This window comes from Osmia lignaria, chromosome 7 (genome assembly GCF_051020975.1).
Source record: "Osmia lignaria lignaria isolate PbOS001 chromosome 7, iyOsmLign1, whole genome shotgun sequence".
Taxonomy (NCBI): domain Eukaryota; kingdom Metazoa; phylum Arthropoda; class Insecta; order Hymenoptera; family Megachilidae; genus Osmia; species Osmia lignaria.
The window spans coordinates 8993824-9018941 of record NC_135038.1 but is presented as its reverse complement, the minus strand read 5'-3'; the positions used below and the strand labels follow the sequence as shown (position 1 = coordinate 9018941).

At 30.6% G+C, this 25118-nt stretch overlaps 5 protein-coding genes and 1 non-coding gene across 8 annotated transcripts; 2 read left to right on the top strand and 4 right to left on the bottom strand.

Moving 5' to 3' along the window:
* Positions 1-315: 315 nt before the first annotated feature.
* On the bottom strand, positions 316-4128 carry Grip91 (gamma-tubulin complex component 3). Of its 2 annotated transcripts, XM_034324660.2 has the most exons (11): positions 3691-4126; positions 3449-3615; positions 3251-3383; positions 2726-3140; positions 2150-2652; positions 1888-2080; positions 1619-1823; positions 1334-1555; positions 1097-1228; positions 742-1002; positions 316-656 (listed from the first exon to the last, which is right to left on the bottom strand). In XM_034324660.2, the coding sequence occupies exons 1-11, from the start codon at positions 3761-3763 to the stop codon at positions 480-482; spliced, it is 2481 nt and encodes an 826-aa protein (XP_034180551.1). In that variant the 5' UTR covers positions 3764-4126; the 3' UTR covers positions 316-479. The 2 variants fall into 2 exon arrangements, with proteins under 2 accessions (XP_034180551.1, XP_034180552.1); XM_034324661.2 differs by lacking the exon at positions 316-656 and having other exon boundaries at positions 801-1002; positions 1093-1228; positions 3691-4128.
* A 397-nt stretch (positions 4129-4525) lies between these two features.
* Positions 4526-8941, top strand: Ubc2 (ubiquitin conjugating enzyme 2). Its single transcript, XM_034324695.2, has 7 exons — positions 4526-4791; positions 5500-5620; positions 5755-5889; positions 5967-6017; positions 6124-6256; positions 6353-6500; positions 6595-8941. The coding sequence occupies exons 3-7, from the start codon at positions 5759-5761 to the stop codon at positions 6690-6692; spliced, it is 561 nt and encodes a 186-aa protein (XP_034180586.1). The 5' UTR covers positions 4526-4791; positions 5500-5620; positions 5755-5758; the 3' UTR covers positions 6693-8941.
* A 398-nt stretch (positions 8942-9339) lies between these two features.
* On the bottom strand, positions 9340-15216 carry LOC117604527 (CD63 antigen). Of its 2 annotated transcripts, none has more exons than XM_034324694.2 (6): positions 14952-15216; positions 13939-14127; positions 13650-13820; positions 13367-13588; positions 13179-13240; positions 9340-9364 (listed from the first exon to the last, which is right to left on the bottom strand). In XM_034324694.2, exons 1-6 carry the CDS (start codon positions 15012-15014, stop codon positions 9355-9357), a joined length of 717 nt encoding a protein of 238 aa, XP_034180585.1. In that variant the 5' UTR covers positions 15015-15216; the 3' UTR covers positions 9340-9354. The 2 variants fall into 2 exon arrangements, with proteins under 2 accessions (XP_034180585.1, XP_034180584.1); XM_034324693.2 differs by lacking the exon at positions 9340-9364 and adding an exon at positions 11334-11447.
* Positions 15217-16442: 1226 nt separating this feature from the next.
* LOC117604312 (uncharacterized) lies at positions 16443-23228 on the top strand. The gene is made up of 8 exons (XM_034324222.2): positions 16443-16698; positions 18135-18323; positions 18395-18565; positions 18672-18896; positions 21752-21940; positions 22011-22181; positions 22330-22572; positions 22655-23228. Exons 1-8 carry the CDS (start codon positions 16621-16623, stop codon positions 22841-22843), a joined length of 1455 nt encoding a protein of 484 aa, XP_034180113.1. The 5' UTR covers positions 16443-16620; the 3' UTR covers positions 22844-23228.
* Positions 17639-17720, bottom strand: TRNAS-UGA (transfer RNA serine (anticodon UGA)). Its single transcript has one exon. It is a non-coding gene; the product is annotated as a tRNA-Ser (tRNA).
* Positions 21751-24589, bottom strand: LOC117604311 (alpha-ketoglutarate-dependent dioxygenase alkB homolog 4). Its single transcript, XM_034324221.2, has 5 exons — positions 24364-24589; positions 24175-24300; positions 24008-24100; positions 23453-23883; positions 21751-23389 (listed from the first exon to the last, which is right to left on the bottom strand). Exons 1-5 carry the CDS (start codon positions 24463-24465, stop codon positions 23239-23241), a joined length of 903 nt encoding a protein of 300 aa, XP_034180112.1. The 5' UTR covers positions 24466-24589; the 3' UTR covers positions 21751-23238.
* Between the last annotated feature and the right edge of the window lie 529 nt (positions 24590-25118).

Below are 25118 nucleotides of genomic sequence, written 5' to 3'. Positions count from 1 at the left end.
TATTCGATATTTTATCAAGAATACGTATTCGTTACTATGTCGAATCCTAAAACACTCGGTTTACGCCAGAAAATCTCGAACAGTAGTTAAAACGATGTCCACACACTGCCATTATTAGCAATAATTTTTTAAATATAATAATTATTTTACTTCGTAATTTCATTTTTATACAAAATGTATACACCTTTTAGTATATAATCATTTCATTGTCAATATTAAGATCTGTTTCTTATAATAATGTGTTTACCAAAGTGTTTTAATTTTGTGTTTAAAATAAGCATACATTATGTAATGGAATATACAAATAAAAATAAAAATTAATTAAATGTTATATATGCATTTGTTTATTCATTGATACCTATGGGCGGATGTAAGTCAAAAAATTGGATACTGATTTATAGGAAAGTGAATATAAATTAAATACCTGTTTAAGAAATTTTTTTTAAATGATATAACGCGAAAATTTTTGTCCGCTTTCATTATTTACAACTAAGATAACTTTGATCGCTTTGTCTGCGGTGTAAATACGTTAATGGCACAACAAGACGACTGTCTTTACTTTTGTAATATTCGTTAAAGTCTAATCTTACACTCAACAATTGTAAAGAGACATCTTCAGCTGACGCAAGCATTATAAGAAACTTCTTTACTCTATCCTGAAAAAAAATAGACACACTATATGATAGGGGCTGAAAATGTCAGTTTAATTTCATTCAAAATAATTAACAACGTGAACGTTACTTGATAGGTCCTTGAAAGCAGTCTAAGTTGAATTGAAAGCGTATTTAAATACTTGGAAAATCCAGCTTGACGTTTAGCAATTTCTGCACTCTCTGTGTCTGAAATATCTAACTGATTCGACGACACGTAAGCTACATTTACTGAATAATTATCTTTTAATCGTGCCTCGTATTCTTGCGTAGCACGTGTAAGAAACGTTTCTTCAAGATTTTGTAAGTCCAATATCGGACCATAAACGGAGCGTAGATGATCCATTAGCTCCTATTAAAAACGTTAACACACCGAGTAAAAACATCTTAAATTTATTATAAAACTATGTAATACTTAGAATAACTACACATGTACACTTACTTACTTGGGATTTTTCATCAAGCAGTGTACCGCGTCTTACTGCATCTATGAAACGACTATGTGACGTGATTATATCATCTAAAGATGCTGCCTGTCCCAATTGTTTTGCAAATGCATCCCAAGAACATTCAATTACCTAACAATTTTTTAATCATTATATTATAAAATGAATAGAAAACGTAATGTATCAAAAAATAAAATTAAAATACTTGGAATAATTTATGTGAATTTTTAATCTTACTTCAAACAAGAAAAAATATTGCATTTGATGAACCAAGTGAACCATACTGCTCGTGATTAAATGTATATGAGTTTGAATGGATAATACTTCAGGCATTTTACTAAACATTTTGGCCGATGTTATTTGATGTTTCCAAATTGTAGATAGTATAGACTCCATCCTTTTAGCTCTCCACAAGGCGAAAAATACAGTTTGATATGTTTGTCTACACGGTTCTAAAATCTAAATAAATAATTTTTATTACATGAATAATTTCCAAAATCCGTAAAGGATATTTTTACATACCGTTCCAATAGGACCTCCTACATTATAATCAAGGATAAAAACATCCCAGCCTCTTTCATTCTCCGAGGGCGCTAACAACCTTACATCCAATCTCCTGTGTATATCTAAATCATCTAACTTTGTAGCAGTAGCTCTTATCCCTGTTTCCAAAATAGAAGATATATTATGTGGATATAAAGAACTAGCTGGTTTATCCAATTCTGGCCTAAAATATCAATTATATATATTTCTAATATTTAAACGGACATATCTTTAAATAAAATGCTTACTCTAATAAATGCATCAAATGTTGGATGAAGTGTCCTTGTCCTAGTAAAAGATAACCCTTAATTGCGTGCAAATGTTCCATTAGATGATACTGTTTTGTCAATACTTCTACTACTCTAGTTGAAGTATCCTTGTATGCTGTGTCCATCATTGTTTGCAACCGACCATCCGGATCCATATCGAAAAGAACATCAACTAAAAGAACAAAATAACTTGGTTAGAAAAATAGAAAGCTCTCGCTTTCATTAACATTCGAATACTTACCTTTATATTGCTCGCTAAAATTTTTAAACATTTCCGTATGTTTCCCTTGCCAAGGAGTAAAATCTTTGCATACCTCCCGCAAAAAGTTAATACTTTTCCCGGTTCCTAGAATCTTTTTCGCTTGCATTTTTGTGATAAAAGATGGCAACATGCTATTGCGAACTTGGTATTTCTCGTGCCACATTCTATCCCCGGTAATATCGGCACAAGTTTCAATGAAAAATTCTCTGTAAGGATCATCCAATTCACCATCTGCGATCCATCTTATCAACATGTTGTACAAAGGATCGCAAACACTTTCCAATATCCTCTTAACTAATTTTTTCACACTAGCATCTCCATGGTTGCTGAATTCATATACCGCAGAAGCTAACGCACCACCTTTTTGCCCTTGGCAAGTTCTTACTATACTGGCCAGCCATTTTAAAGTTTCTAAAGGATCATACGCCCAGAGATGTAAATGGGAGAGAGTAACTCTGTATAATCCTGGTTGAGTCTGTACTCTATTACACGTTTAAACACATTATCATTTACAACAAATTCATATAAATAATTACGTTAAATTTCATTTAATACCTGTTTACTTCTTCTTGAATGAGAGCTATAAATCTGTAATATTCGGATAATTCAGAATGCATCGCTGCGACGAAACTATCAGCCACCTGGCCGCTCGAAGCAGCCGACATTCTTTCTAATCCTTTTTGCACTATATTGTGTAAATATCCAAGTTCGCTCAATCTTAGAGTCGCTTGTTTACGTGGCCTATCAATACTGATCATCGGATCAATTTGAAAACCATAACTGGAATCCAATTTTAATATCTTTCCTTCTATACCCTGGAAGGAATATATCAGATCTTGTACTAATGCATCTTCTGAAATATACTCTTCTCCATATATTTTGTAAGAGCTTGTTAAATAATCTCTTGTACTTTTCTCTGTATTATTTATGGATATGATTTGCGAGGATGCACAGATTTCTGGTGTTTGCCCTGAAAGTAGTAATTAAAATATTAGATGCTTCGAGTAGAAAAATTGGAAGGTTGATAGAAGAAGCTTATATTATGGTATACCATAGGATGGTTTACAATGTGTTATTTACCACTGGTGGATGCAGTAGATGAACATGAACCTAATTTTAAATCAGGTACAGAGAATACTTTTTCTCTTAATTGTTCTCCTGGCTGGCACATATTCAATAGAAATATAAGAATCCGTGCTCTGTTCTTCAGTGGCTATAAATAAATATTAGTTTATATTATTCTTAATCATAAATTTTTATATAAAATTTAGACCATACCCCAGCTCTTAGTTCATTATACAATTTATCAAACTGTACTGCTTCGCATATTTGTAACTTTTCTTTTATCTGACTTGCTACAGTGATTTCATCTTCACGTAATGTTTCTACTCCTTGAGTGGATGACAGTAACCCAAGTGAAAAACGCATCCATTTTCGAATTATCTCTGAAATAATAATTTGAAATCAGTGTTGGTTAGGAGGAATTTCTTTTAAATACAGAAACAAACAGTAGTATTTACCTGGCTTTTGTTCTCCACAGAGTGAAATAATCATTTTTTGAACTAAATTACCTACAGTTTCTGCTTCTATCATGTTTGTATTTAAGTTTCTCCTAATTTATAAACAATTCAGTCTGCTTCTTGTCACCCTCAAATTAAGTTTGTATACAAACTATCAACGTTCAAATTATCATTGCCAGAAATAGGGCGAAAATGGCTGCATGACGAGAAGCGAATTACTTTGTAAGCTAAATATGAATCATTGAACTAAAACTATATCTAGTTTCATAAATTAACCATTCTCCCAGATAATTTGAAAATGAATAGTAGTCATTTGTTGTATTATTAATTGTATGTAAACGCTAATTAGAATTTAATTGCAAAGTTGAATCGCCTGTAAAAATTAGTTCCAAAAGAATAGCGCCACTGATCCACCTGGTTTCGGAAACTCGGTCGGTAAATTGTGGAGTAGTTTCCGCCATTTTTGTATAGATGGCGCAACGATCGAATCTTAGATTACTTTTTATAGGCGATTTATTTTAAATTCAAATTTAAATTTGAGAGGCAAACACTCTTCATTTTTTAATATCCAAAGACAGATTGATGCGCTTCAACGCGAAGCGGATAATTATATTATATTCTTCGCCCTTATCCTAGCGATTTTATCGAGGATGTAATGTCAACCAGAAGAAGTCCCTACTGTAGGGCTAAGGTAATGTCACGTAGATCTGTACATACTAAAAGGGCTTGTGCATTTCTGTTCTCTGTTCCTAGTAATTCCTATAGATCTAGTTTTACCCTACGCGGCCATTTTTACCCTACCTCTGGCAATGCTGCTACCGACGTCCGCCGCAGCGGCGATAGAGTCAACATCCGGCGACGCAGAGATGCGCACGTTTCGGCGCTCGCCGAGGGAAAAGGGACGCCGCGATCGTGACTTCGGGACATGAGAGCGACGATGAAGCCCGCTAGCCTGCACACCAGCACCTGAGGAGCACACTCGCTTCCAGCAGTACGTGCGACAACGGATTCGCCCGCGTCATTCGGGATTTACATAAGCTCACTTTTTCGTCCTAAATTTGATCATAAAACGATCGAGAGGCTACCCGTTCTACCAACGAGGTAACACACCTCTTCCTTTGAATCATGAATGGTTCTGTGATCCTCTTTTTCAAACAGAAATCATAAATAATTACAGTACGATCTTTCATTAATCAATCATCAAATCCTTCTATCCGATAGAAGTAATTCGTTTCAACGATCTTATGGATAGGTTGATTAGTAGTGCGACTTAATATATTTCAACTTATTCTTTTGTAAAGGTCTTTGATATTTTTATAGATTCTAATTTTTGACAATTATTTTTTTATATTTTCATTCAACCACTATGGAATTTCGTGTTCGATTAATTTATACGATATTATAGATTTTTATTAATCTATTCTATTTCATGTTTTATTGACTATAGTTTGAATCAACAAAATGTTTAGTAAGTTTAGTGTTTACTACAATTGCTTGGTTGTTATTACTATTTTTGTTTAGACAGAGTTCAGTTCAATATTTACATAATAAATTTAACCCATGCATTGAATTTATTTTTAAGTATAGAGCTGTTATTTTTATTAATTATTATTGATAATCTAGTTATCATTATTTTTGTCAAGAAGAATTGTAAAGTATGTATTCTTATTTTGTAGTAGTATTGTAATAGAAGAATATTATTAAAAACAGTCTATGAATTAATGTTACAAAGAAGATATTAGATTTGCATTGCTGCATTAAAGACCATTATCTAATGATTATTAAAATTGTTTTTTGATCAAATTTTAGGTTATAGAATTACTCATTCCTTGATTGTTAGTGTGGGTACACTACCAGTACTAGTAAGAATATTCTTTACTCGTGTACCTTGTTCCAAGAGGTTCTCGACGTCCATAAGCAAGGACACGAGGTTTGTTCTCTTATTTAAATTAATTATATATTATTTATGTTGAATAAATATATTGCTAAGACTCACATTGTTTGTTGTTGTTCTTCCTCTTAAATGGCAGTGTTTACTTTGTAATAAAATTTCAATTATTTCAGAGCCATGTCATCAGGCGCAGGTTCCAGTGGAACTGGCCGGGGGCGTGGTTCATCGCTGGCAGACAATAAGCCAGAGAGCAAAGAAGCAAAGCCAAATCCAAAGATGTCAAAAGCTTTAGGAACATCTGCCAAAAGGTAGCACATCCATCCTCCAAAATTAAACAGTGCCATGGAGGCTCGTGATCAGTCTAAAACTAATCTTCTTGTCGCAGGATACAAAAAGAATTGGCGGAAATCACATTAGACCCACCGCCAAATTGCAGGTTTGCCTTTTTTCTATCATTTTACTGTCGAGGGTACGTCGAGTCAAGTTACGTTTATTTCCCATTTCTTTGAACTTGAAAATAATTTACATAATTTTTATTATAGTGCAGGACCTAAAGGTGATAATTTATATGAATGGGTATCAACAATACTTGGACCTCCTGGTTCAGTTTACGAGGGAGGAGTATTCTTCTTGGATATACACTTTTCTCCAGAATATCCTTTTAAACCTCCAAAGGTATATTAATCGTACCGGTAGTCCGTAGCGATTACGGGGTGCGTACGGAGGATTATGTACAATTAATTGTTAACATAATGTTTCTTATATTTTTAGGTCACATTCCGAACGCGTATCTATCATTGCAATATAAATAGTCAAGGTGTAATTTGCCTAGATATATTAAAGGACAATTGGTCTCCCGCGTTGACCATTTCCAAGGTTTTATTGTCTATCTGTTCCCTCTTAACAGACTGTAATCCAGGTAAAGTTCAATCTAATCATTCGGTTAATACAAACATAGAATATAACTTATCGCATAGGATATGAAACATAACAGATTAATTATAATATTTCAGCGGATCCTTTAGTAGGAAGTATAGCAACGCAGTATCTACAGAACAGAGAGGAACATGATCGTATAGCACGGCTTTGGACAAAGCGTTATGCTACATGAACGATTTGTCAAAACAGTTATCTCCGTTCTCTCAAATTGAGGAACGGATACTTAAGGGAGCCTGTTTATCTATATTAAAGTTTTGATTATTCGAACTGATCAATTATATTTAATGAATTAATCAAAGTTAGTGAAATAATTGTAGTGAAATTAATTATAATCAATCAGAGATAATCGCGTTTTTCTCGATTATTCGAACGTTATTTTTGATACATTGAAAGTTCTACAAGTTATAGTTTACTTAAAATTATTTATTGTACTTTTATTATCATCGATAGAAGTTAAGTGAATTAAAGAAAAAATAAAATGATATTTAATCTGTCGATAATATTTTTAAACATAGGATGAAAATTTATAAAAGGTAAATAAAATTTGTAAGAAATTAAATTAATCGGTAATTTATTTAAGTGTTAGTATTTTACTAATGAAAACGAATACTCGGTTATTCGAACAAATTTCCCAAAAAAGAATTTAATAATGTATTGAATTCTCGTCTATTTAATTTGTGTCTCTTTACGAATAATAATTATTTGATAAATTGATCATTCGAATAATCATACTTTTGACTCTTCGCACCTTCGACAATTTATCGTCTGTATATGTATGTCGATCGAAGGATTGCTTTAAATGAAAGACTCTTCGAGATCGTCGATTCGATCATTGTGATGTGCTTTTATATTGAGTATGTAAATGTGCCTAAGATGAATGAATGTGTGTGTATGTGCAACCAATACTCTCTTTTTCACCTTACAACTCTTGAGGTAAAATTCATATCTTCGAGACTGTATTTTTATGAATATATTTCATTTTCAGTATAGTAAAAAGTATGCATCCACATTTGAGTTGCTAAATAAAATGTAATTTCTTTTAAACAACGAATTATATGTTTAGTGTTAACGTTAGTAACTTGTATGAGTAGTATATTCAACTGGAAAAAAAAGTAATATTTTTTATAGTGTATTCAAAGAAAAGTACAGCCTAAAGTCCTAAAGTTTTCTAAATAAAAATTGTTATGCAGTGTCTTCCAATAACGTAAATAATAATTTTTTAATTGTAATTAATTGAATACTTAAATTTGGTTCTTTTCAAAAGTGTTCCTCAAGAGTGAAAGAGTGAAAGCGAGAGTTTTCCGTTCTTTTCTTTTGTCCTTTGCTTGTTTTGTTCATCTGCTCGTTTTAAGAATTTGCGATGAGATAGTATTTAAAATGGTACGTCCATTGGTAGTACCAAATAATATTGATAGGTTAGGCAATATTATGAACAATACGAATAACCCGACTTGTAATTAAGCTGGTAGTTATCAGAAGGGGCCCTACAAATTTTTCAATTCACTATTTTGCATAAAATACGGAACTTGAAACGATTTCGTTCTATCAAAATAAGACAGAAACTTACTCTGCTCGAATGCAAACATTATCGTACTTATATTTATTCATGGAGTATTAAATTTTTACAAATCTAACATTAAATGATAAATGAGTGGCGATTGCAATTACTTAAATATAATGCTTAACTAAGTTCATAAAATTGAACTTTTAATAATTTGAAAATTTCTTTTTTTAACAATATGATCGGCCCCCGTAAAATTTAAATCGTCGTAATTGTAAATAGACATAATTTTCTGTATATTAATGATAAATTGCAAATTAGAGTTTTCACCAGATTTTTGTCTATCATATTAATGAAATTACTATTAAACAATGGTATTATCTAAAGACTATATAAAATTGTGTTCTTTTTAAATATGAATTGATGAAAACAAATTGATTATTTAAATTGTAAAATAAACGTTTTATGTCGACTAATTATTCGGATAATAATAATAATAATAATTGTTCCTTTTACAGAACAAATTTGTAGAAAAAAAAATGTTTATCGATGAATGTCACAGTGTTATATATCGCAAATAGTTATGAATGATAGAATTTAAAATAATTAAAAATATCTAAAAAGCAGAAAATTCACTATTTCAGTTAATTAATTATTGTACAGGTCATAAAAGCGCGAAAAGATTTCACTTTTATTTGATTGGAATTGCTGTTGAGATTCTTGTAAATATATTCTGCGAGGTTCTTGAAAGAAAATGATCTACAAATCTTTTGGACCCCTAAAACTGTATATAGATTGCACGTAGAATTTGCTCTTTTGTAATTAAACGTTAACAAACATTTTTAACGTAACGTATTCCATCTAAGATATTATATAAAAGAAAGTGAAATGATTCTTTGGATCAATAAGAAAAACAAAAAGTTAATATTTTAATAATTTTCTAAGTATTCTAAGTTGAAATAACTATGAATCTTTGTAAACTAGGGATTCTGTAAAAATTTCAAGACTGTATTTAATGTATGTTTGGATGTTTGGAAATTTTAACAATACTTAAAAAGGGTTTTTAAGACGAACGTATTCAACCCCTACTATCTCCTGCGAATTTTTCTTTTAAGTATTTTTGTTCTTCACAAATAGTTTATAAGAAGCTACAAAAGAGCATCCTATATAAGTAATGAATGTTAGTCTGCTAATCTTATAAGTGAATACAAAATAAAATAAAAGAAAAAACTGATTACATAGAATTTTGTACCAATTTTCTTCTTTCATTCTAATTTCCTTGGAACAAATTAATAATAGTTTAAAGAATTAATTCTAGTTTTCAGATGAAAACCTATAGGTTCCTGTAAAATTAAGAAAATAGTTTTAGGATTACATGAACTTTATGTTTACTTAACATACTTTATTAATATAGATAAAAACTATACGAACAAGATGTGCTAAAGTGATTGGCTCCTAAAGAATGTTAGTAATATATTAATTAATCAATTCATTCAATTACAAGTAGAAAAATATCGTAAGCGACTAAATGTCATAAAAAGCAATCGTTTACTTCTCATTTAATACTGATACCTCATTTTGTTTCTACTACATTATTATCAGTCTTTCTTTTTCCTTTGTTAGCCAATCATTGAATATACCTAAAATATATTTTGAATACAAATTTTCGTTTCATTACGATTTACAATTTCTTTTTTGCTTTTAAAGAAATTACATTAATTAGTATGTTACCATTAAATGAGAATTCGTTTTTTAATCGAGTATTAAAGTTTTATGATTTAACATGTAATATGTCACTATGTGTAACTTCTAATATAATTATTTAATATTAAATGCCTATACATCGAAGTTACTTTAACATGGATGTCCTAATGTATATATTTATGCAATTTAAGGCTACAAATTAAAACATTGTTATATAAATTCTTAAACAGAACAAAAAAAGATTACAATCCAATAAATAAAATATTAATAAAAACAGAATAAAAAACTTCATAACTCAAGAACGAACAAACAACTGAGAGAAAGAAAAAATGATTAATAATATAAGATTATTACATACTGAATTGTTAGCTTAAAGGAGCGAACATTTGTAAGTGCTTCGTTTTTTAATTAAAATAATAATTATTTTCATTGATTATTCTGGTCGATGTTAATATGTTAATTAATGATTCAAATACATTGTAGAACATTAGGCACACCTTAATGTTTCAGTATTACCTATTGAGAAGTATATACTAATTCTCTCCCTTTGTGATGTTTCATTACTTAAACACTATTGAAACCTCGCGTATTTAAGTTACCAATTGATCAAATAATTAATTGTTTCTCACGTTTTGACTTTATCCCCTTTTTTGTCTAATATCAAAATATGCGAGATTTCAAATAAAGAAGAAACAGAATTGCAATTATGATTACAATAATTACAATAAAATTCGATAAATCGACGCAATGCCATAAGTTTGTAATTTTATTTCGCAAAGCTTGTAATACTTTTGGAAGCTATTCTGCGTGAACGATAAAAAAAAATTTGTCGCCGCAAAATTTTTTTCTTTGTCCTTTATGCCAGATTGTTGAATTTTATTTTTTTTTATTTTCATCAAAGAAATTAGAATTTTGGTCCCAACATAATTACTTTACTTAAAGTCACAATATAATGTAACTATCAATGAAAGTATATAATACTGTTAAGTTTCATATATCTTTTTGTTTTCTTTTTCTTTGTTATATACTTTTATCTCTAGGTTTCGAATAATTTTGCAAAATGCAAAAATAATTCTCTTTTTGTTAACACTAAAATTATACAAACTACAGCTATACAAAAGAGCATAGTTATTTCGAATACAATTTGTAAAATTGCTTAAAAATACACTATGATAGATGTGCTGGTTTGTAAATTTTTTTTCGTTTCTTTTTTAAAAGAGATCATTAATAATAGAAACATTTGTTGTGTATATACGTGAAGCTGGAAAAAATATCTCTAACATTAAACAATTATATTATATAACAAATTTTGTTAATGTCACAATACAAAATTTAAAAAACAATTTTTCTTTTTAACAAGTCAAGGCAAGGCAAAGGCCTTCTAGACTGGGACACATGTAAAAATCAAACGTGTATATTGTTCTAATCTCTTTTTCAAACATTCTTATGCCATGAGCTTAAATTTCTCATTGTAACATAGTCTCTAAGAAACAGAAGTTTGGTTTCAACCATTTGGCAGATAATGGCAGTACATTGAATTATATTCTCCAATACTCTGATTTCTTCTTAAACTAGACTGCGGATGAATACTCGTTAGTTTATGGCCAAGTTCTAAGTAAATGGTCTTGCGACGACTCTAGAATTATTCGCTTAATGAATGCACGACGAATAATATTTTATAATGCCTCCTAATGGGTGTCGAATCAGTGCGCTGCAGTTTCGCTGGAATTAGAAATTAATTAAGTCACCTGTGACAACACATCGATTCTAATAGATTACATTGAATGCCTTTTCGTGGCGAAGCGAGAGGTGCACGATTTATGTTTTCCAAAAATAAGGAACTTTAATAATATAATACTTCTTTCAATTAATACTTGTTAATCTTGTCGACATTAAAAAGAAAGACAACGAAACGATGCAAATTTCTAAAGTCCGTATCAAGGAAAGCATAAATATTAAAATTATGTTTATAAAGAATCGTACAGCATTTGTGTTAATTGTACACAGTTGTTTATTAATAGAATTAAATTCTTATGGGTGCAAAGAATGTACTGCTCCATCTAATACATCCAACTGCTGTCTTGAAAATTTGTTAATATACAACTGTGCAATCGTATCGTATTGTTGTTTACTGCTTATAATAAATAATTTATTATGTCAACATTATGTAAACTTTATATGAACAATGGAACACCATTTTAATTCTTAGATAAATAGATATCTTTTTAAATCATTTTTTTCTGTGATCATTATTTATCTTCCTGTTTTAGATACAATGATTTAATCAAGTAAATAGTATTGCAGGAAGAAAGATATTTAATCTCAACCGATCGAATATTCAATTGTTCGGTTCGTAAGATTCAAATTGTCGCTCGAGACATAAAAAATCGAGTGAATAGAAATTAAAGAAAGTAATTAGAAACTATAAATATGCTTATTTTGTACGATGATTAAACCATAGTACCTTTTCAATATATTATTTTCTTGTTTTTTAATTAAAGATTATATATTATTTTTAATATTATCTTTGTTTGGTATTTTTTTAAATTTTGTTTATAGCTTAAAATAGGTAATAAATTAAAAAAATACCATACAAAGTGTGAAAAGAAAAGTTATTACATGTACTTTTAACAGAATTATAAGAAAGCTAAATATATTTGCTTCGTACTTTTAACAATTATGGTAATCTTTAATGTAAGATTGGTAAAATATTAAATACTATATATGGATATTTCAGATCATGTTCCACGATAAAATTATGTGTAACTAATAACGAAAAGCATATTAATATTCGTGTATCCAACTTTGAGTTCTTAACATACATCTGTTTTTGGTTTATGGTTTTTATATGCCTGCACACACTTTATAAACAAAGTATAACAATTTTTTCTTTTCCACTGATATAGAATAAAAGCAATCAGTCTTTAAAAAACAGTCATAAAAACATTTTACTGCACAAGTCTTTGTTTCAATTGACATGAAAACTATGAATATTGAAACAGAATAATTAAGAGAAAATCCAAGGTGAAAATTATGATACTACTAACATTATCACCATTACTAATATCATAATAATAGTAATGACAGTAGTGGAAGCAGTAACGGTAGCAGTAGTAACAGTAATAGCAACATTAACAATAGTAATAATAATAACAAAATTGAACGTGATTATTTACACATACATAATAAAGTATAAGATCGTGTTTAATTGCGTTGATAATATCATCAATGATGAAAATATTAATTGATAATTTTATACAAAAGTAAATTTTTGTATGTTTTGTGCAGCATAATAAACAGACATATAAATGTGCAATTTGTGCAATGTTTAATTACTTAAAGAAAAAATATAAGAGCTGATGCATGAATATGTGAAAGAGAAAGGAAAAGAGCGTATTTTTGAGTCTCAGTGCAATTTTTAGACATTAAAATTGTAGTTATCTGTCTGCTTACACAGTCTCGTACTCGCGGCGGATTGAACGAGCTAAACAGCAAGCAAAGATTACTCCGATTAACTGAAATAAAAGAATGTTATTATATTTTACGAGTTAAAACAAATTTAACAAGACTTCAGGGTCGCGTTCACTCCTAGGCCCGGAAAGCTCTAGACGCAACGATCCTGTAAAAGATTCAAACGTTACCTGAATAATAGCAATACCAATGCCAACACCACCCAAAATCAAAGCATTGTTTTCAATAGCACTCTGAAGATTGTTCATACAACCATGTGTATATACATGAACTGAATTTGAATCACATTTATCCCCGTCTGGTATCTCTTTACAACAGGAATTTGGTACAATATTTTCTGAGAATCCCACACGAGCCCAATCAGTTGCATCGTTCATTCCACAGCATTTTAACTAAAAATTAATAATTTATTTAAACTTCAAGCTTTGTTAGAATGATATTATATACACTTACATCATGTTGCATGATATCCCAAGATCTATGGACATCATCATTGGATAAATATTCTCCCATAGTGATATTCAATCGATTTTCTACCATCTTGTGAACATCTCCTTGCATCATATATCCGGCAATACCAGCACCAAGTTCCAGTGCAAAGATTAAAAGAAGCATTACAGAGAACTACATAGAAAACAAACAAAGAAATCTAGATTTTAGCTATCCTTTAAATCACAGTTGATACAATTAAAAATATATTTTATTTGAAATAATAAATGCTAGAATATCAACTGAGCATTACCGTTAATATCATACAATGATTCTCTTTAACAGCACCGCAGCAACCAAAGAATGATACAATAAATACAACAGCGCCTACTGTTATCATTAATACTGGTGCTGCGAAGAACCAACTGTCCATAAAATTATTGTAGCCACTGTAAACCACAAGAATCACAGTACCAACTGCGATAAATACAATTCCAGTTATCTGTAATAAAAAAAATTTAACAAATTAATGATTTATATTTGACATTATCGAAATTACAGGATTTATGGAACATACATGTGTATACAAATTTTATTAAAAACATTTCAATACAAGTTTGAACGCAAGATTATTAGAATAACAATTATGTAATTATATAGAAATATTAGGTGCCCTAAATAGTTCCGTCATGTTAATAAGTGACCTAATATTGTTTTATTTTTACGACAAAAAAAGAGCGGAGCATATGCGGCGATTCCCTGGCGTGCTTTCGCGTGTTTGATCATGTTTGATCGTATGCGAGTTCATACGGTATATCTATAACTGTCTTCCCACTCTGTATGCCTTTCTAGGACCATGCTATGTATATACGTTTCCGTACGGTCTCCTAATCTTTTTTTCAATAGCATTCTTTAATTTACTCTTTAAAATTCTCTTTACAAGTAATAAAGAAAGTACATACAAAACGGTAAAGTATAAAACTTTACCGTGCGGGGAAAATCACACGAAATTTCTGGGGTGTCCAATAACTTGACAATAGAATAAAGAAAAGAAAATGTCAAATTTTCAAAGAAAGAGCATGACACCTTATCAATTTGAAAAATACCTATGAGTAACAATCAAACGATAGATACAATCAATTTTTAATTACATTTGTATGATAACATATTAAAGATATAAATGAAATATTTGCTATAATTAAATATATTTGATTAATATTTCTCTTTGAATTCGTTTAAAGTAACAATTAACGAATCTGTGTCAAATAATATAAAAATAAAGCAACATCAATCTATAGAAGAATAAATACAACATGGAGAACTCACCGCAAATATCAAGTTGAAAAGAAAAGTTAGATATTTAACGCAAGCCATTCCACCGGACACCATTTTGTTATATTCACTGTTAAACTGTCGTCGAAAGAAATACGACTGACCACAGAACTTGTCAAAATACCAGCACAAGAAAACAGAACGAGAGCTATATACGTCGTTTACAGATATTATGTTGAAGCAATGGATAACAGGTCAAGCGCACCTCAATAGCTCACTGAAGAATAGCCGTATTTTCATCAGCCCACCCTGGCTGACTTGAATGCGCGCGCACCTTCCCAATAATTTACTCATAATCAACTACGTTTATCATAGAACCATAGCTTTCCAATTTTAACATTTTAATCCATATATCTCAATCTATGGACATATCAAATTAATTAAATCCAAAAGATTCAATTTAAGCGTAGCAATAATTATTACAGAAAAGTAATAATACGGCCCTGAGCATGCACAATGCAACATCGTTTATCGACTTTACATCTTTTGCGTTGCACCGAATAACGGTACATACAGTTTTACTATCGATTACTAAATTTATATTATCATAACAATCAAAATCTTACATTTGTTAAAACACTAAAAAAAATATGTTCTTTCATATATGACTTTGTAACAAATTATTATTACACAGAATTAACTTTTTCAAATAACATAACAAAACTATGGACTAAAATTTTATAAAATGCTTTAATTCTAAAATGGGACGCAGGAAAACGTAAAAGATTCTAGTTGTAATGCAATGCACGTTGGTAGGTCTATCCTTATAATCTCTTAACATTGATTCCGTGCATTATAATAGGGACGATACAATGCATGTCCCCTGTTCCAGTTCTAAACGACGCTTACCTTATGATTATTATCGATTTAAATTTTAGTTTTTCTCTGTCCTTTTAGTTTTCCTCTTTCCCACTAACCATACTTATTATTTAGAACCATTCGCAAACTAATAATTTGCATTATAATTACTTAAAAATTAATACAGATGTATAAAAGTATAAATTAGATTGTGTTTGTTATTTGTTGATAATTTTAATTTCTACAATATAAGGAGAAAAATGATCCGAGTGATTGAATTATCATTTTAAAAATGAATTACTTAAACATCCAATTGATGCAACCTATATTTGAATCAGAAGAAGCTATTTAATTTTGCATTGTTTTAATAAACAATGAAAGATTCAATCTATCATCAATGAAATAAAAGAAAAATATCAAATGTTTTATGATACACATACAAATTTGAATTTAAATGATGAAGTGCATGCAGCTAAAAAAAATATGTCGACATGCTATTTCATATTTCTTTAAACAATTAGCTTTACTTTCAAAATTTCTCTTACATAATTACAAACTCAACTATACAACGTTTAAAAATTTGAATGAGGGAAGGCAGAATTAGAATAAAAAATAAATTAAAAAGGATTGCGGTTGGTAACCTTTGAAGTTTCGCAACCTTGGTTAAGAGCATTATGGTTGCGCATGCGCACGAACACGCAGCCACGCGATAACAGTCTAAAAGTAGTGAATTGTCGTTATGTTCTTGGCCGGTTTGTGCGCTTTTTTTTATTGTTAAAAATCCGGAGAAAAACATAACGTGTCTATAAATTTTTATTTATTACGATTAACGAACAATATTTTACTTTGTCAGTGATAAAAGAAAATGGTTAACACTATGAAACTATCAATTGGTTCGCGATGTGTCAAATATCTCATGTTTATCTTCAATCTGCTCTTCGTTGTAAGTAATTTTTTATCTTTGTCATAATTATTACATGGATGGTGTAAATACAATTAGCGTATTTTTTGCAGATAGTAATTTTTTTAATTCCTAACATATGTAGTAAAGTTTAACGTCATAGATACATTGATACAAGAAAAATGATAAATTTGTGAATTTAAATATCCTTTGATCGAAAGATCGTGAAGTACTTCAGAATGTTCTTTGTATTTCAAATGTTTCCATATAATTACTGATATATTATAATTTTCCTCCCTCTTTTATTTTCACTGATGACTCATAATAAATAATATCGATCTAGATTTATTAACCTCTATATTAATTTTGCTAACCTCTTTATAACCTAAAGACATTATTGATATAAATATTAATATAGATCCTTACGGATGTTGTGAGGATAATTTAAATGCAATCTGGATTGAAATTTAGAATGAAATATAAAATTAATAACGTATAATTGTTTGTCATTGGGAAATACATAATCTGTTTTCTTCTAGATCATCTTATGCGTCATAAAACATCCGATATATCGATGAACGTTATATGCACATATTATTTGCGTCTTGTTTTTATATTCTTACACTAGTATTCTTACGTAGTAAATATATTACAAATTTCTCTAAAATTAATTAATAACTTCAGAGAAGTTTAAATACGTATAAATATGTATGCATAAAAATGATAAATTCCTGTTAATAATATTCTTTTTTCACGTTTATTTTGGTTAAAAAGTACGTAATATTCATTGATATGGTATCCCCTAAGTGCAGTACATAAAGATAAAATACTATAATGGAATAAAAGAAGGAACGTAAAGTTTCCGCTGTTACGTAGTAATATTTGTAACATATTTTCATTGTAATATATTTGTAATATATTTTATGAACTTTTATGAATATGCAAACCCTTTTTGTACATTATTTAAAAGAAAAAAAATTTTCGCTGCGGACAGGATTCGAACCTGCGCGGGTAGAACCCAATGGATTTCAAGTCCATCTCCTTAACCGCTCGGACACCGCAGCAGTTGAAAACTCACTTCTTTTAAAGAACATATACCGCTTGTGTAATTGAAATAAATAAATAATAACATTCATACACTATATGCTATTGTTATTGCAGTTATTTTCCACAATATGCAAAGCAATATTTTGAACAAAAAGATACACGATACTTGATATTTAATAATTTGAATGAATTATTCAAAAATAATTTTTAATTTCATTTCCTATCAGAATAAAACAAATAATTATGTTACTAGGTGTATCGTTTAAAGTATTTGCATTTTTGTAAACGATGGCTTCATTGTAGCCTCGTTTCTCCCATAATCTTATTTTCTTTCGCTCCACTTTCCCATGTAAACAGAGCTAATTAATTTTATCCTATTACCGCGTTAAAATAGAACGTTTCGAACTTAAAAAAACGATTTTTATTTTCAGATAACAGGAATAATTTTATTATCCATTGGCGTTGCGATTCATGGAGTATATCACAGCTATCAGCATTTCTTGGATAATAAATTTTTGTCTGTTCCGTCGTTACTCATCGCAATCGGTGCAATCATCTTCTTTATCGCTTTCTTCGGATGTTGCGGTGCCGTTCGTGAGAATTATTGCATGATTGTTACGGTAATTATCTATTTTTAACTATATGTTCATTATTCTTAATAAAACATATTAAATGACTTCTTTTTTTCTAGTTTACATCGTTACTAGTCGTTGTCTTTATTATGGAACTGTCAGGTGGTATATCTGGATACGTTTTGAGAGCCAGAGCATCATCGATCATTCAAGAAAACATGATAGACACAATGAAGTCGTACCAGAACAACTCAGAAATAAAATACGTTTGGGATAAAGTTCAAATCGATGTAAAGTTTTTTTCATTAAGCTCATCTATTATGAACTTTGTAACTTCATTGCCATCTCTTCAAAATTCTATTTGAAAATTGTTACATAAAATGTTAATTATTCCAGTTCCATTGTTGTGGAATGAATAATGCGACCGACTGGACGGAGAGTTTGAATTCGAAAGTCCTTCCTCCAACATGTTGTAACAATCAACTGGGAGCAGGAGACGGAAATTGTACCGTTTCTTCCTCTACCCTACATAACGAGGGTTGTTACCACGAGTTCCTTTCTTTCATTAAATCCCACGCCGTTCAACTGGGCGCTGTTGGCCTTGGTATTGCCTTTGTTCAGGTAATCACAATATATAAATTCAAAAATTTTAAAAAGCTATATAGTAAACGATTCTATTTATATTTTTATTATTTATTTTTCAGGCCCTAGGCGTCTGGTTCTCAGTTTACCTGGCGCGATCGATCAGAAACAGTTATGAAAGTGTATGAAATGTTGAAAGATATCAGGTGAAAACTACCCCTAATCGATGCTTAATTGTAAGAAGAAAACATCGTTATAGTGTTAAGGAATGAAGTTCATATAAAATGAAATATTTTATATAATGTAAAGTTTGCTATTAAGAAACTGTGGATTCATGGAGTACATATGTGAATGTACATGTCCGCGTATGCTTCCATTTGAATATAATGTAAACGTCTTGTGAGATTTTAATTAGTAGAAAAGAAAACAATATTGTATCCAACCATGTTTTTGTGCAATAAAAGATACTACAATTTGTTGAAGGATTTATTGATAAGGGGAATAACTGATCCTGGTTTGAAATGAAATTTAGCGTACACAGTTTGTAATACTTTTCCGTGTATGAATAATGAACGTGTGCTGAATTACCCACACTATGATACGCATGAGTCATATGCTGTTTTCACGCATGAGCTTAGAAACCGGTCGATGTCCACTGTACCACTACTTTGAAGTCCTTCACTGTAAATAGATCATTCCTCAAACAACTGATATGGTTCTTAAAATACTAAGCTGCTTAGAGGTTTAAGTTTATAGGGATCAATTATATTTAATGTTCCTTAAAAATTATCCATATTTCATGGTTTCAAATGATATTAGTATTACTTTTAGGGCCAATTTAGTTCAATTATTTTTAATTACTTTTTTCTAATTTATCTGTTTCTCAATTTTTCTGTAGATTCTATGAATATAACAAAATTCTTTACAACAAATAAGAATGTTTCGACAACAACTGCGATAAAGATACTGGAAATAAGACTAATTATCGAACTGATAAAAAAAATTCTTTTTGTTTCAGTATACGACGCAAAAAATCAATCTAATATACAACATGTAATTTAGAATTTCATTTACATTCTTTAGTTATTTATTATTATGTAATCGTCATTCACGAATGCATAGTGAAGAAATAAGATGCGTAGGAATGAAAGGGAAAAAAGGTGAGCGCATTTGTAAAAACACGTAACCGAGTAGCGCTACGTGTGTCGTCGGTACGTACACGTCTTTATCAGTAGATAATGCGATACATCGAATCGAGTTTAGGTGTTTTCCACGTTCAGTTGGTTCTTCCTCGTTGCTCGCGAGAGAGAAGGAGCAGTGTTGTTCCGTAGTGCACCTACGTGTGAAAGGATTCCCGGAGAACGTGCACCAAAATGGCTGCCACACATCTCGATGTTGGTCTACGCTGCATCAAGTACCTGCTTTGCGCGGTTAACTCCCTTTTTGTGGTCTGTAACCACATTTTTTTCAATCATCTTTTTATATGTCCTTTCAACGTTACTAAGTTACCTTGTTTCCTTCGTGTGTACGATATCCATTTCTATTCCAGTCGATTAACCAAACAAATATCGTTCGATTGTATTGATTATACCTACACCTGTTACGTTCAAATCTGTCACCCAATCTTTATCAATTTTTAGTATTAGTTTTATTCCCTTTAGTTTGAATGATTATATAAATCAAATGCATTTAAAAAAAATATAACTGAAATTATTTCATTATGGAATTGTGAGTCACTGGATATCGATATCCTGTGACTCAATAAGATTGTACCAAAGATCGATTTTTATCGATCATGTATTACTTCGCCACGTTTTCTAATAATTATTATTTCTTATCTGTTTACATATGTATCCAATTCAAAATCAATTATCTATCGATCAATGATCGATTGTTCGAGTAGAAGGATTTAGACGTAAAATTCAATTTTACCATTCCTTAAATAAATAAATATTAATAAGTACTTACATATCGCGGGGCACAAGTAATTTGTGTTATATGAATCGTTAAAATACATTAAGACAAGGAAACATATGATAAACAGAGGCAAATGTTAATAACAATGCAAGGATAAAAGAGGAACGAGAAATAAAGTCGAAGTTGGCTCCGACTATAATTACAATCATGTCGATTTTCCCTCACGGGAATAACTATAACTCGGCCCTGAGATTCAGGAGGTTAGGTCAACCCTCCGCACGAGGGTTGATCGTAACTTCGCGTCGCCATTCGAATGAGCAACTCAATCGATATCGACTAGATGAGGTTGACCCCGATGAATTATTACACTGTGGAGAAAGTTTACGTCGCCATCGACGTCTTCCACCTTGTTACTCATTTTTTCCATTACAAAATTTTACCGATAAATTTTACTAATGATAAATTTATCGTTTTCCCTGATGCATGAAAATTCTCGTATTCTGTGATCGGTATCAAAGTCGGAAACCGTTGCCTTGCAAACGTAAACGGCTTGTCTTATCAGTTTAGATAAACTTGTATAATCTCCGATACTGATAACAGAATTCCATTGTCTTTCTCTAACAAATATCTGTAGAGAATAAATGAAAATTGCTTTTTACGCGATACGGGTTCGACAACCCTTGTTACAGGGAACTGCAATATCGTCCAGATTTTTTAAACTGCGTCAGAATAGTATTCGTTGTTGTTGATAAATTATTAGTAGGTTTTGCCTAGTTTCTTTTTTAAGATTAAATGTTTAATTTGTCAGCTTTTCTACTTATGAGACTTAAGCCAGTCGTTCTTATTGTTTTTGATAAAGTAACATCTATCATAATATGGCTTATTCGTAATATGATGTTAATTTTCAAATGAAGGATATATTTACATCATATTTTAATATTAAATAATCTTAATGTTTTCCTTCAATTTGTTTATAGTTGACTGGGATTATGATAATATCTGTTGGAACAACAATTTATGCAGTTTATGAAGACTTCTCTCATTTTCTTGACTACAGTTACGTTTCTCCAGCAACTTTGTTAATCGTCGTTGGAATTCTTGTTTTTGTAATAGCTTTCCTAGGTTGTTGTGGAGCTCTTAGAGAAAGTACTTGTATGGTTCTAGTGGTAAGCATTGTCAAGTGGTAATGCATTAGATTTAGATTAATTGAACAAATTAAAAATGCTGTATTTATAGTTTGCAGTATCATTATCAATCGTCCTTGTACTGGAGTTAGCTGCTGCAATTTCAGCTTATGCTCTTCAAGATGGAATAAAGGACCTTCTTGCAGATAAAATTAATGTTACCATGCATCAATATGGAAAAAATGAAGAAGCTACGGATGCTATTGATTTTCTACAATCAAGGGTAATATTTGTATTGCTAAAATATATGAGGAACAGTATCCATGGCCAGGAAATAGATAAGATTATTTTTTATCAGCAACCAAAATTAGATAAAACTCTAAAATTACATCTTTATTTATTTTTCGTGTACGTATATCATTATGTTATAGCTTTACTGCTGTGGATATAATGGATACGAAGACTGGACGGAAATTATGAAAGAAAATCATATGGATCTCCCAAAATCTTGCCGACCATGGGCAGACATTAATGAAAACACTACCTCTACAATTGATAACGATGAAATTGCTTTTGCTCCTTATGCACCTGGATGTATTAAACACCTTTCAGTTATTATTTACAGGAGTGCACTGTATATTAGTACCGGCGCTGTGGCCATCGCTCTTATTCAGGTTTATATTTCCCTAATTATTGTCTAACTTACAGGATTTTAAGATTATAAAATGAATTTCACATTCTGTTTTTATTTTTCAGTTGACTGGAATAATGTTTGCCTGCATGTTAGGCCGAGCAATCAGAAGGCAGAAAACCGAGAGGGAAAGGCGTAAATGGGAATTAAGAGAAAGTTTAGTCAATGGTTATCAACCATTAGGAAAATCAGATCCTTTCACTACATTCCCAGTTATTTACATGTCCCCCGCTGAAACCTTAAAGAACGCTTAGTATCCTTTCTTACCATAAGAATTTTTAACCAGTTTTTAAAAATATTCTCGCCTCCCTAATAATATTTTTCATTTTTTAAAAGTATTTATGTATTTCGATCGTTTACAATTTTGAAAATTACTAAGTCTACATTGTGATCGAACTATATTATTCACTTTTGTAGATTACTCATTAAAATTTTATAGATATAGCTAATAATCCTATGACTTCAAATTCTTTATAATAATAATTGTAACTTATGCTACGTTATATTTTTATATAGAACTGCAATTGTAGGTAATGTGTATGAAGATTTAATATATACATTTCTGTAAATACAATAAAATGTATACTTAAATATTTCTTACAATTTTTTTTTTATTGGAATAAATTGTTTTTTAATTTTCATTTGTATGTCATTGAAAGATTAAAGTTCGTTTGAAAATCTCTTTAACTTCCTCGTTTTTTACCAAATCATTTAAGTAAGGCGGCGTAAATTCGCGATACGCCAAACAAATTCGTCTAGATTTTACATCTTCCCTCAAGACACAGTGTTCCCACTTATATCTAAAAAAAGATAGGGAACAATGTACTGTGCATTCTTTGTACCCCGAAAGAAAATTCCTTTACCTTGCACTACCATAAAGAACCATGAGAGACCCCTCAGGCATTGGAAGCCTTACAATTACATCTTTATCATTATTTCTTTCATTTTCTACATCAAATTTCAAATCCTTGCATGTTGTAGAATACTCTGTAATACTGTTCAAATTGTACTTTGTATCTAAGCCATGATAAGGACTCATTGTTAAAACTGAGTCACCCATCACATTGACAGTAACTATTCTTTCACCCCAAACCCAGCAATCATCAATATGGGGATCTATTGAAGCTCCTCTTAATGGGTCATACTCTAAAGTACACTGTTCTATTGTTTGAAAATCACTAAGTATGGGTACTTTAGAAAATTTGTCTTGCACAAATTGAGTGGATATTGGAAACCCATTGAAAGAACCCAAACGAAGCTTTCTTTTCTTGAAATTACATTTTGGACCAAAGTTCTAAATTTTAAATCATTCAATTTTATCATTACCCCCTTTGTTTATAGTTAATATTTTAGAAGATTATAGTTTTCCTAAATGCTATAAAAATAAATACACAAGTAACTATTACTAGAGAAAATACCTGTTTCCTCCTTCCACTTTGTGAAGCTTCCCAAGGAATATCATCGAGTGCTTTCACCAATGAAGCAATTTCACAAGAATTCAGGAAGCCTAACTATTTGATTACAAAAGATAACATAATATTAAATAGAACAATGATGGAATAGAATAATGCTGTTGAATGAATACCTGTATGTATACACCTGGAAATTCTATGGCTTCTCCCTGGTGATTTGGATGGCTTTTATATAAATCAATATCCCATCCGGGCCAAGATTTATCACAATGCGGGCAGTAAACGTAACTCGAACATCCCTGAAATATGAAATAATGTTAGTTGAATAAGAAATATAAGGTTACAATTTAACTAAACTTAACCTCTAAATAAGCTTTAAAATCAGGTTTCACAATGTTGTATTCCGCTTCACAAAGAAGACAGGATCTTATTCCTTTACAACCACATGGTCGAACTGTGTCCATTTCTCCAAAAAAAAATACTAATTATTATTAAATAATACTATTAAGGTGATGCGAGCGTCGAGACCGAACTTCGAATTCCGCGTTGGTAAAACAGTCAATGTTTCATCGAAAATTAGGCCGAACAGAAACTGATTTAAGCGCCATCTCAATTATCGCATGCTATCAACCCTATCAACTAACGGCATGCTATACTATTACGTCACCTTTCACATACACCTAAATGACACGTGGATGCTACGATAGCTATATGTATAATAAGTACATAATTACACAGTACTGACCCTGCATTCATTATTATTAATTTTCGGTCCGTAAAATTGTAGTTGCAATGTGATACACTTCAAAATCTGAAAGGCATAGTTCCTGAAAAATATATAACAAAGATTAAATAGAAAAGAAAGCATAAATTTCGCAGCCAATTCGCTCGTATTATTTGCTATATAATTAATAAATGTACCATAGAAATAATGATACAGTTATTAATTAGTCATCAAATAAAAACGATTGCCCAGTTTTCACCACGAGGAGGTTGCTATGGTTTGGAGACCCGCCCTACCTCATCCCATCCACCCTCCATTTATGCAAATTTTTACTTTCATTCAATAATGAATTCCTCTCGAAAATTGTTATAAGAAAAATATTTGTTAGTTAAC

Excerpts from the sequence above, each read along its gene's own strand:
- Grip91 (XM_034324660.2), bottom strand. The coding sequence starts at position 3,763 with ATGATAGAAGCAGAAACTGTAGGTAATTTAGTTCAAAAAATGATTATT. Across the intron at positions 1,556-1,618 it reads TAGGAGGTCCTATTGGAACG|ATTTTAGAACCGTGTAGACA; the intron begins GTATGTAAAAAT and ends TTATTTATTTAG. Across the intron at positions 657-741 it reads TGCTTTCAAGGACCTATCAA|GATAGAGTAAAGAAGTTTCT; the intron begins GTAACGTTCACG and ends ATTTTTTTTCAG.
- Ubc2 (XM_034324695.2), top strand. The coding sequence starts at position 5,759 with ATGTCATCAGGCGCAGGTTCCAGTGGAACTGGCCGGGGGCGTGGTTCA. Across the intron at positions 5,890-5,966 it reads TTAGGAACATCTGCCAAAAG|GATACAAAAAGAATTGGCGG; the intron begins GTAGCACATCCA and ends TTCTTGTCGCAG. Across the intron at positions 6,257-6,352 it reads ATCCTTTTAAACCTCCAAAG|GTCACATTCCGAACGCGTAT; the intron begins GTATATTAATCG and ends TTATATTTTTAG.
- LOC117604527 (XM_034324693.2), bottom strand. The coding sequence starts at position 15,014 with ATGGTGTCCGGTGGAATGGCTTGCGTTAAATATCTAACTTTTCTTTTC. Across the intron at positions 14,128-14,951 it reads TTTTCAACTTGATATTTGCG|ATAACTGGAATTGTATTTAT; the intron begins GTGAGTTCTCCA and ends TTTTTATTACAG. Across the intron at positions 13,821-13,938 it reads ATCATTGTATGATATTAACG|TTCTCTGTAATGCTTCTTTT; the intron begins GTAATGCTCAGT and ends TTTTCTATGTAG.
- LOC117604312 (XM_034324222.2), top strand. The coding sequence starts at position 16,621 with ATGGTTAACACTATGAAACTATCAATTGGTTCGCGATGTGTCAAATAT. Across the intron at positions 18,324-18,394 it reads ATTATTGCATGATTGTTACG|TTTACATCGTTACTAGTCGT; the intron begins GTAATTATCTAT and ends CTTTTTTTCTAG. Across the intron at positions 22,182-22,329 it reads TTGATTTTCTACAATCAAGG|CTTTACTGCTGTGGATATAA; the intron begins GTAATATTTGTA and ends ATTATGTTATAG.
- LOC117604311 (XM_034324221.2), bottom strand. The coding sequence starts at position 24,465 with ATGGACACAGTTCGACCATGTGGTTGTAAAGGAATAAGATCCTGTCTT. Across the intron at positions 24,101-24,174 it reads TTCCAGGTGTATACATACAG|TTAGGCTTCCTGAATTCTTG; the intron begins GTATTCATTCAA and ends GTAATCAAATAG. Across the intron at positions 23,390-23,452 it reads GTTCTTTATGGTAGTGCAAG|ATATAAGTGGGAACACTGTG; the intron begins GTAAAGGAATTT and ends ATCTTTTTTTAG.